This window comes from Pisolithus orientalis, assembly GCF_024613125.1.
Source record: "Pisolithus orientalis strain OTSU chromosome Unknown F5J12scaffold_94, whole genome shotgun sequence".
Classification (NCBI taxonomy): domain Eukaryota; kingdom Fungi; phylum Basidiomycota; class Agaricomycetes; order Boletales; family Pisolithaceae; genus Pisolithus; species Pisolithus orientalis.
Window position 1 is genome coordinate 40254 of NW_026260875.1, and position 11813 is coordinate 52066.

The 11813-nt window shown below is 45.1% G+C and overlaps 2 protein-coding genes across 2 annotated transcripts; both read right to left on the reverse strand.

Annotated features, from left to right (window-relative positions):
• Window positions 1-7890: 7890 nt before the first annotated feature.
• Window positions 7891-8142, reverse strand: F5J12DRAFT_697807 (uncharacterized protein; the record flags this gene model as incomplete). Its single annotated transcript, XM_051740458.1, has 1 exon — window positions 7891-8142. A coding segment is annotated over one exon (252 nt), but the record flags the coding sequence as incomplete, so codon positions are not given.
• Window positions 8143-9512: 1370 nt separating this feature from the next.
• Window positions 9513-9815, reverse strand: F5J12DRAFT_728806 (uncharacterized protein; the record flags this gene model as incomplete). Its single annotated transcript, XM_051741912.1, has 1 exon — window positions 9513-9815. A coding segment is annotated over one exon (303 nt), but the record flags the coding sequence as incomplete, so codon positions are not given.
• Between the last annotated feature and the right edge of the window lie 1998 nt (window positions 9816-11813).

Below are 11813 nucleotides of genomic sequence, written 5' to 3' on the forward strand. Positions count from 1 at the left end.
GGGTGAAGCAGTGTTGTGCATGATGTTATCTAATATGATATGCAAGGACAAGGAGGATGTTGAGGATACCTTGATGCTAGCACAAGATGGGATCAAATTTATGCAGAACTTTGGGAGTGTGATCTCCCACAGCACCCCACACCTTTATATCTCTGCATTGCCTTTTACACCATCAGACACAAAGCTTTCTAGAATGCTCATGCCAAAATTTTCACAGCTCGTTGGTGTTTCAGTAGGAGGGCAAAAGGAATGGCCAGCTGCCCAAGTTGCATTGCAGGGACACACTAGCTCAGACTTTTCAGTTGCATTTTCCTCTGATGGCAAGAGGGTTGTCTCAGGCTCAGATGACAAGACTGTGAGGATCTGGGATGCTGAGAAAGGTGTCCAGATTGGTGGCCCTCTTGATGGGCATACTGATAGGGTCAACTTAGTTGGATTCTCCTCTGATGGCAAGAGGATTGCCTCAGGCTCAATTGACAAGACTGTGAGGATCTGGGATACTGAGAGAGGTGTCCAGATTGGTGGCCCTCTTGAGGGGCATACTGATGGGGTCAACTCAGTTGGATTCTCCTCTGATGGCAAGAGGATTGTCTCATGCTCAGATGACAAGACTGTGAGGATCTGGGATGCTGAGAGAGGTGTCCAGATTGGTGGCCCTCTTGAGGGGCATATTAAAGGGGTTAACTCAGTTGGATTCTCCTCTGATGGCACAAGGATTGTCATGGGGTCAGAGATCAGGGTAGCAGATGCTTGTGCTGATGAAGATGTGCAGGTAATATGTGTTCCCTCCATCCCAAGTGGTGTAAATGTTCCTTCACAGGTCATCAGTTGTGAGTGGCTCCACTTGTTATGTCCTCTGACTTTACTCAGCTAACTTAAATCTAATCCTAATTCATTTTTCATCATGCTCTTTGTATGCATTGCATGACCCTCAACAACTCCTTGATGGAATTCTGGAGGAAGATGTGCATGTGAAGTATGAACCTGTTAAACTTTTCAATGATGGCTGGATCAGGGGTCCAAAGGGGAGATTGTTGCTTTGGATACCTCCAGCATTCTTGAACAAATTTTATTCAATGTGGAACACTATGGTCATCCCAAGGGGTGGAATAGAACTGGACTTAAGCAAGATGGTTTGTGGCAACAGGTGGCAGCAATGCTTCAATGCAATTGTTTAGTTTTGGTCTTACTTACATACAATGTATCAGTAACACTTACAGATATTTTCACTTACATGATACATATTGTGTTATGGAAATCATCACAATTTGCACAAAATCCCCTAAAATAAAGTTCTACCAATGGATTCCATGCAGACATCTCACTGATCTTGAATCTAATCTGTCCTGCCCAATGGCATTAGGAACAGCCAGGACAATGTGGCCCAACATCCATGGAATAATTGTATCTTCACCATTCTCACTTCCACTTTGTGTCACACAATGAGCATAATGCTGTATCAATATACATATCTGACCTCCTGATGTGTCATGAGGGGTGTGTCTCTGGGAGGCAGTGAGCTGCTCAAACTGCTGTAGGGGGGTCAAGCCCTCTACCTCACATATGTGTTCACCTCCCTTTATTCCCTACTTTCAGCCAAAGCATGATTGTATGTGATAGATTAAGTGGTAAACTGTATGATATACACTCCTGGCAATCCTTATGACTCTACCTCAAATGCCCACCACCTGGTGCCAATATCACACTCTCCCAAAACTTGCATATTAGGTGCATGTACAAGGGAAGTATTGTCATATGCTGAAAACTTGGCACTTTGGCCCTGGGATACATCTGTGGACTGGCATGCAATTGGACAGTGCTGGTCAGCTCCACAGCTGCCCAGATATGCAGGTCCAGGGTTGACAACACTGTCCAATTGTCAAGTCTGGGCCTACTCTGACCAACTCTGACACTGGTTCAGAAGCAAGTCTGACAGAAAGAGCAGAACTCTGACTGGCAGAGTGTTGGCAGGAATGAAATCTGCCAAGGTAAGGGTGGAGTGAAGTGAGGGCATTGGGTTTAGCTCGTGTGCTATCCCCTTGCATGATCTCAGCCCTCATATTTCAGAGGGGGAGTACAGATGGACAGTCGGAGGTAACTCTGACAGGCAGAAGATGGAGACAGAGGGAGTAGGAACTAAGTCAATATTTGTACTGAGGAACAATGGAGTATGATACATGCTTTTATACTACCATGGAGGTACAGTAACCAGAATTGGAACTGACATATGGAGACCCAGCAATTTTCAAGTAAAACTTCCTAGATGACAAATGAAGGGTAGATGGAGGACATACAAACAGGTAACATAGAACATCCAGAAAAGGAAACAGTCCAGGTGCTGGACCATACAGTGTGCATGCTGTGGAGTACCTGACTATGAGCTGTCAGGGAGGAGTCTGAAGGTAGTCACATGACTCCTCAGAGAATGGTCCGTTTGGTCCAGTAGGAGAGCAGTACAAGTCTGACAGCAGCTGGAGTGGAGATGGCTCATAACTGACAGAAGTTGGGTGGAGTTGGTGTGGAGTGAGTGAATGACCAGTGGAAAGGGGTGTGGAGTGAGTGAGGACTTAGGATGAATGCATGACCATGGCACCAATACCCCATTTACTGTGGGTTACTGTGGGTTGCTGGACAGTTCTGTCCAGAGCTACCAAGTAATACATAGTCATCACCAAAACTGACCATCAGCTGGCCAGACTTCCAGAGATCATCAGATAGTAAAAGTGACATCAATTATCAACTATGTAAGTACATGGCATTGCATTGAATATTGATATACCAGTACACTACTCAGAGAACAAGAGGTGGACTTGCCAAGATCATGCAATCTATATGGAATTAAGTCAGTGGTAGGTCAAGGTCAAGATCATAGTATGGACTCCCAAGGATGGAGCTGAGAAGAGATGGTTGTGGTTGAGAAGAGAGGGTGGGAAGTGTGGAAGACTTATATAGACTGGTGGGACAAATAATTGCAAATAAGAATAAGAACATGTGACCTGTGGCAACTGCACCACCACAAGAAGTGACCATAGCATGTTGACATCATAATGAAAGTTGTAGCACCCAATTACACTGTGGCAGTTTCAATCTTATCACATGCTCTAAAGAGTATTCCAAAGTGAAAACAGTATATTTTCTTGTGAATCAAATTATGAGACTCCTGTAAATCTTGATTTCTGTTAAGTCTGGTTTGTCACTGGTCCAAAGCTGATCTGGAGTCTGGTCAGGGAACAGAGGGAGTATGAGGTACTAGAGTGTTGGACTATTTGGACTTAGTGACTGAAGGGCAGTACTATTCTCTTGCATGGGCTGCAGTCCAGTTGAGAGGCAGAAACAGGAGGAGACCAGGTTAGACAAGACTAGATTGATTTCAGACTGCTGCTAAACAATTCTTCCTATGGCTTAAATACTAAAGGTAAACTAAGTGTAACATAGCACTGGAGACTGGTTGCACTGGTACAGTGGTGATTGGTAAACTGATTAGTAAGTACAATGTTACAAAGAATATTGTCAAGCAAAGGTAAGAACAAGGTTTACTAGGAACTGCAGCAGGACTAGTGACAGGCCAGGTACTATTCTGGTCTGACCTTAACTGAGTGAACAGCTCAACTGGGCACTGCCTTGCAGTGCCTTGTGAGCTAACATGTTTCTGGGTTGAAGTGTCAAGGCCAGGACCAGGGTAGGTAGGGGTGGGATGTGACCAGTTGAGACTGGGGTAGGACTGGTCTAGGGTAGTCCAGGCATGGTTGTGACAATTTCAAGCAAACATATAAAATTTATCTAAGGTTTATATTGTGAAAAACATTGAGATGAGTATCTGAAGACAATTGAAAACTACATACTGCAAGAATGTCACAAGGTCATTGACAATAATATCTTGCTAAAAAGCCAGTAACAACAGTAAAAGTTGAAATTTGGAAATCACTTTGTAGGGATGCATAATTCAATATTATGCAATCCATTCTGAGATTATCAAAAGATAAGATTATCTGCATCATCAAAAGGTGTTACCAAAATAAATAACTAGATATCAGTTACAAGATGCTCAGAAGACATCAGGCAGAGAGCAGGCCAATGATTTGCCAGTGACTGCCCAGTGATCTCCATATTAGGCATTCTTTTTGTATCTCCAACATGATTAAGCATATCTAGGTGATGGTATGATTGGCTAATCTCTAGTAATGGTACTGCAGTGAAGTGTGTGGCCCAGGCAGCATGTAATATAATGATAGGGAGTGCACCCCCTTCATTGTTATAGCTGTAGGCAAATTGACCATTCTAAGGGGTACACCTCATTTGGTCATTTTCATGTCCAGAGGCATATCAACATGGCTCACAAAGGTGACATCTATATACAGATCCTATGTGTGTCTATACAATGTAACTATACAAAAAGCACTGAAGAAATGTCAGTAAATTGATCATGATTAGGCTGAATGGCCTACCTTGTGCTTGTGGCATCAATGAGTCACACAACAATGACCAGGCAAACATCATATAATGGGACCTGGGTCCCATTCTCTAATACCACCCCTTTGAGTTTTCTTTAGTTTGACATTTATTGATGTGGTGAATTTTTCCTTTGAGTGTGCCCCTCAGTATTAGGCAGTGCTGACTAGTACTTGTTGGGTTGGCAGGAGACAAGTCACATGCCAGAATAGTGTGATGTTTGATGATGGTGCTTACTCCTCCATCAGAGCCCCATTCATGAAGCTTTTGTTAACTTCACTGAGAGGATGAAAAGGTGGGAGATGTGATCACTTACTGCTCCCATTGCCCCACAGACCCCCAATGCCCTATCCCCTTTGATGTCTGACTCATGCCCTCCAGTCCTGGAATTAATACTTCCCTATCTGGAAACACTGTCCATCTGTCATGCCATCTTTGGGTCTAGTGATGTCTCCACCAAGATCTGACTTGCATCACCACCCCCTAATGTGATATCAGTGTGCTTACTCAGTTTCTGACTCCATTTAACTCATTTTGTGATACTTTGACTATCCTTGACTCATTCATTGCCAATACTTACCAGTCCTCTTTGCTTGCTTACTTTTCATTTCTTGCTTACTCATCATGATTACTCAGTCCTTACTCATTACTTACTAAGGGTTTTTGCCCTGTTTGTCATAGGCTGCACTCCCCCCACAGTATATAAACCTCCATGTACTTAGCTACAACCAAGTGAACCAGAAGCCATTCACTCAGCAGTCAGCTCAGTGAATAACTTGTCATCAACAGCTGAGGCTCATTTGGAAGAGTCTATCTGTCACCATCCATCATCCTTGGTAGTTGAGGCTCCATGAAGGGGTCTATCTGCCTCCATTCTTCATCTGAAGTTTTATCTCCACTTAGTCAGCAGTCTTGCTTAGTCATCATCCTCCCACTCCTGCATAACTCATCATCAACTTGTGCCAGGAGCACATTTTATCAAAGTCCATTACTCCAGAAGTCCTTTTGGCTGAACACCTTCACTCTGTTCAGCATCCCCCATCCAGTCATCACTTGCTTGTCTTCTCCTGCATAACTTGCTGTTGACTTGTGCCAGGAGCACTCTACTTGAAGTCCCCCCCACATCAGGTTTTTCTGCACTCCAGGTTCCATGGAGGCACACCACCACTTGCACATTATTTGTCTTTTGTGTTGGATTTGGTTGGTTTTCACTGCCTTTCCTCACTTTGACTCACACCAGTGTAGAAGAAGTGGTGCAGAGTGCCATCACTGTATCCCCAGACTTGTGAGGCAAGCTTGTTGAACTTGACCACATACTTGTTGACCTGGTGATTGTCTTTCATCTGAAGGTGGTCTAGCTGGCTTCAGTGTTGGCCACTGGGTCATGAGCTCCAAAGGTGGTTTGAGGTTCTATGACAAACTCTTTCCAAGAGTCCATCCAATAAGGCCAGTCCTCTGGGTCTTCAGTCCCAAGTAGGTCTGGTTCAAACCACTCAAGAGCCATCCCTTTCAGGAATGACTGCACAAAAGTGACCTTGGCTTGATCACTTTGAAAGGCCCAGGGCCAGTCCTGGAAGTTGAGTTCACATTGGATAAGAAAAGAGTGCAGCTTCTTTGGGTCTGTCCCATCAAAGGTGTCCAGTTCACACAACTTGGTTCTTGAAGAGGACTCAGAGCTGGTGCAAGCATTACATGTGAGGAGTTCTATAGCTTTAGCAAGGTTGTCAAGCATGGTTACACCAGGCTCAACATCATCTTCAGGGAGGGGTTCTTCATTGTCATTGTCTGGTTCATCTGGGTCCAGTTCATCATCCAGATCATTAGTGGGTGCAGAAGGTCGATTAGAAGTGGGTGTAGTGGATTTGTGGGCTGAGAAGCCCCTGAAGTTGTTGACTTCACCAGGTGACCTTCTGGCTGTCCCTAAGGACACCAGGGCAGCACCACAGCACAAGTCAACTGCTGAGGCAGAATCTGGATTGGTGGTAGCATGTGCCCATGCTCCTTGAGTTCTGGTCTGGGTAGGCATGCCAAGAGTGTGACACTAAGGTTTGGACAGAAGGGTAGTGACCCACACAAGTGTGAGTCTGAAATACTGTTAAGTCCAGTTCATCACTGGTCTAAAGCCAGTCCAGAGTCCAGTCAGGGGTCAGAGGATAATATGAAATACTAAGGGGTTTTGGACTGTTGGACTTAGCAACTGTAGGTGCAGCACTATTCCCTTGCATGGGCCATAGTCCAGTTGAGAGGCAGAAGACAGAGAACAGGGGGGACCAGGTTAAGATGAGACTAAGTTAATTTCAGACTGAGGCTAAACAGATTATCCTACAGCTTAAATACTAGAGGTAACCTAAGTGTAACATAGCACTGGAGACTGGTCTGCACCAGTACAGCAATGATTGGTAAACTGATTGGTAAGTAATGTTACAAAGAATATTATCAAGCAAAACTATGAACAAAGGAATTACTGGGAACCAGGGCAGGACTTGTGGCTGGGCCAGGTGTTACACCAGCCCAGTACCAACTGAGCAGACAACTCAATTGGGCACTGCCTTGCAGTGCCTCACAAGCTAACATGTGTCTGGGTTGAAGGGTTAAGGCCAGGACCAGGGCAAGGGTTGGATGAGACTGGTTGAGACCAGGGTAGAGCCAGTCTAGGGTGGTCTAGACATGGTCATGACACTTGGTTGGTACTGGTCATTCAGTTATGGCTTTTACCTTGCTTTTGTCCATCTTTACCCCATCAGTGCCAACCACCATGCCCAAGAACTCTACCTGCTTCTGTTTGAAGAAGCATTTCTCCAGTTTGATGAACAGATCATTTTCTTTCAACCTTCTCAGAACTTCCAGGATGATCCTGTCATGTTTGGCTTCATTTTCTGTTTTGGTGAAGATCATGAGGTCATCAATGTAGACCACCAAGACATCCTCCATGTCACCAAAGATGTCATTCATCATATTCTGGAAAGTAGAAGTGGAGTTGCAAAAACTGAAATACATGATGAGGGGGGGTTCATAGGCACCCTTGTGAGTGATGAAGGTGGCCTTCCACTCATTTCCTTCCTTGATGCAAACATTATTGTATCCCCAGCAGAGATCCATCTTGGTAAAGAGCTTACAGCCCTTGAGCCTGTTGACAAGCTGGGAGATGAGGGGAAGGGGATATACATTCTTAATTGTGTGCTCATTGAGGTACCAATAGTCCTGTACCATGCACTTCTTGCCATCCTTCTTAGGTACAAAGAAGATGGGGGAGGTCTGGGGTGACTTCAAAGGGTGGATGTACCCCTTTTGTAACTGATCTTCAAGGAAGTCCAAGACCTCTTTTTGCTCTTCAGTAGAGAGGGGAATGAGGCAGCCATGTTTAGGGGTAAAGTTGTCCTTCAGGTTGATAGTGTGATCCCACAGCTTGTGGAGCAGCATCCTTTCTGACTCTTCCTTGGAGAAGACCTTGAGATACTGGTGGTACTCCTTTGGAATGAGTTCCTCTGTGGTGCCAGCCCTGACCCTAGTAGAATGAAGCTTTGGATAGAGGTACTCCATGTCCTGGGCCTCCTGTTCCTTGGCTAACCTTCCCTTTCTTGTTCTTGGGGTGAGGTCATGACACTCATGAGGGCAATGTGACAGTTTCACCCATTTAGTCTCCCAACAGACCTTGGGGTTGTGCTTTTGTAGCCAGGTATACCCAAGGATAAGAGGGTGTGTGCTGAGTGTAGTAACCTGGGCCCAGAGAGACTCTCAATGTCCCTGGTAGTTCATGATGAGGGAGGCAATGTGCATGATGTTGCCAGTGATGTTGGGGGTTCCATCAACATTTAGAATGGGGACAGGTCAGCTGAGCTTGATGAGGGGGACATTGTTTTCATCAGTCCACCTTTTGTCCAAGAACATGTCATTTGCTCCAGAATCCACCAACACTTTCACCTCCCATTTCTTTTCTCTCCCTTCCAACACCACCTCTAACTCCAACTCTGCCTTTGGATGGGATCTCCCCACACTAGGAGTGTTGGTATCACATCAATAGGAGGTCTACTAAGCTTCTACAGGCATTCTGACAGAAGCAATGCAAATGTGACCCCTCTTGAGCATCATCCATGCTCTAGCTCACCCAATACTCCATCCTCTTCAGTCAAGTCACTTCCCCTGCCATTGCGTGACCACTAGACACTCCCCTTGGCCATTGCAATGAAGTTCCAACACTTGCAACAGGTTTCTGGTTGCCTGCTCTCACTCACTTGCACTGTCAGTTATGTAAGCATGTTTCTGTCACTCTCACTGTACTCCTGTTTTCTTCCCTTCAGACCACTTGTGCTTCCTTGCACTTTCTTTATTTTAGTTGCTCTTTTGATTACTGACACTATATGGGCCTCATGGCCATCATTACATTGATCTCAGCTAATTTCCATTCTTTCCTGTCACTCTTTTGAGTTTTGACATTGCTTACTTCATAGTTACATACTCCCCATGTAGCTACACATATACCTGTCCTCATTGACAGGAAAAACAATGACTTTGAAGCCCCTGAGTTAGAGACAGAGAGAGGAAGCAGAGTAATGACATCAACATGACCCCTACCACTCCCCCTGCCTGGTGCTGAGTTGCAGGCATAATTCCAACAGATTTCTAGGCAGGCTTGAGGCCTGTGCATTCCCTAATCCATTGTGCTTTTTGTTTACAGGTCAAGCAACATGCACAACTCAGTTGCATCCACTCCCTTCCCCTTCCTACAGCTAGAGTGACTCCCCTTGGGTCAAACTCACCCCTTCAGATAGCCTATCCCTAGGCTGGAGCCCACATCCCCATACTAGGTAGCAGATACCTGCTCCCCACATTGGCACTTTTTATTTTTGGGGTTTCTCCAGCTGACTGGATAGGTGTGTTCTTTTTATTTTTAACACAAGAGGAATTAAGCACCAATGGTTTTACATCTGTGGCCACACCCACTGGGGTCACCTCTTCAGATGGTACAGTAGTCTCTGAGTTAAATATATCCTGCTCAGTAGAAACATCATCAACACCTAAGACAGAAAACTTATTACAAACATAGCCAGAAGAGACCCAATCCTCTACTGGCTGAACTCTTTTCCCTGGGCCTTCATCTCATTAATTTGCTTGTCATAGAAGAAGGCCTGCATTTCCTTGAAGGACATCTGGCACAGGGCAGTCTCTTGTGCCTCCTGGGTTGCCTCCCATATGTTGGGCCTAGCACATCCTTTCCCTTTAGCATGGGGGCAATCCTGTTTGTAGTGGTTGCCTTGGCAATCAAAGTACTTGATGTAGGATGGGACAGGATGAGGGGGAAACTGGGTGGCACCAATTTCCATGGGAGCACCATGACCAGGTTGTGTGCCAGTAGGAGTGAAGCAGTGTCACACACCAAAAGTGTTGTGGACATGGTTACAGCTGACTCTGCCTAACTTGTTGATGAGTTGCATGCAATGCCCATGCCATGCAGATGAAGACTAAAGGCCTCATGTGTAGAAAGACTGCTGGACATGAGCAGTCATCCTTCACACAAGAACAAGTCATCAGTGCTAAAGAGAAGAGAGGAAGTGAGTTAAGCACATGTTAAAGGTTTTTAGTGCCTGTGCATGGCATCCCAGTTTCCAGCATATCTCCACCGCTTCCAAAGATATCAACTCCATTCTCACACTTGCTTAAAGTGCTCAGCCACATGATTCTGCCTTCCAAATTTGGAGAGGATCCTCACACCCTACACATTTCTACAGCACTCCATCCATCAGATGCTCATTTTGCTATGTCCATCAATAATGGCCACCTCTTCATTGATCATCTCACATGTCTCATTTGCCAGAGACAGTGGCTATGTATATCTGCCAGCTCCTCCATCAGAGCCCCATTCACAAAGTTTTTGTTAACTTTGCTGAGAGGATGAAAGGGTGGGAGACACAATTGTGTATGCTCCCATTGCCCCACAGACCCCCAATGCCCTAGCCCCTTTGATGTCTGACTCATGGCTTCAGTCCTGGAATTAATACTTCCCTATCTGGAAACACTGTCCATCTGTCATGCCATCTTTGGGTCTCATGATGTCTCCACCAAGATCTGACTTGCATTGCCACCCCCTAATGTGATATCAGTGTGCTTACTCAGTTTCTGACTCCATTTGACTCATTTTGTGATATTTTGACTATCCTTGACTCATTCATTGCTAATACTTACCAATCCTCTTTGCTTGCTTACTTTTCATTTCTTGCTTACTCATCATGATTACTCAGTCCTTACTCATTATTTACCAAGCATTTGTACCTTGTTTGTCACAAGCTGCACTCCCCTCACAGTATATAAACCCCCATGCACTTAGCTACAACCAAGTGAACCAGAAGCCATTCACTCAGCAGTCAGTTCAGTGCACTTTGACTCACACTGCCATTGTTAAGGAAGCCCTGAGGGGGGGATACACACAAGGCAACTACCTTCAGATGACTGTTGCCTTCAACAAGGCTGCTCTAGCCAGAGATCACTTCAAACTCCTCTACAATCATTATCCTGATGAACCCACCCCCCACTCCTCCTCTAACAACTACCCCTACTCCCCCCACTGTGAGTCAAAGTGTAGAAAGGTGGTGGAAACCAACCAAAACCAACACCAAAGACAAGTAATGTGTGAGTGGTGGTGTACCTCTGCAGAACCTGGAGTGCAGAAGAATTTAATATGGGGGGGGAGTTCAATGGCAGGTGCTCCTGGTGCAAGTCATTGATGAGTTACACAGGAACAGACAGGCAAGTGATGACTGGATGGGGGGATGCTGAACAGAGTGAAGGTGTTCAGCTGAAAGTATTCTGGAATAATGGACCTCAATATAATGTGCTCCTGGCACAAGTTGATGACAAGTTATGCAGCAGTGGATGGATGACTAAGGAGGGGTTGCTGACTAAGTGTGGATAAAGCTTCAGATAAAGGATGGAGGTAGATAGACCCCTTCATGGAGCCTCAACTACCAATGATATGAATGAAGACAGATAAACTCTTCTGAATGAGCCTCAACTGTCAACAATGAATTATGCACTGAACTGACTGCTGAGTGAATGGCTTCTGGTTCACTTGGTTGTAGCTAAGTGCATGGGGGTTTATATACTGTGAGGGGAGTGCAGCTTGTGACAAACAAGGTACAAATGCTTGGTAAATAATGAGTAAGGACTGAGTAATCATGATGAGTAAGCAAGAAATGAAAAGTAAGCAAGCAAAGAGGATTGGTAAGTATTAGCAATGAATGAGTCAAGGATAGTCAAAATATCACAAAATGAGTCAAATGGAGTCAGAAACTGAGTAAGCACACTGATATCACATTAGGGGGTGGCAATGCAAGTCAGATCTTGGTGGAGACATCACGAGACCCAAAGAT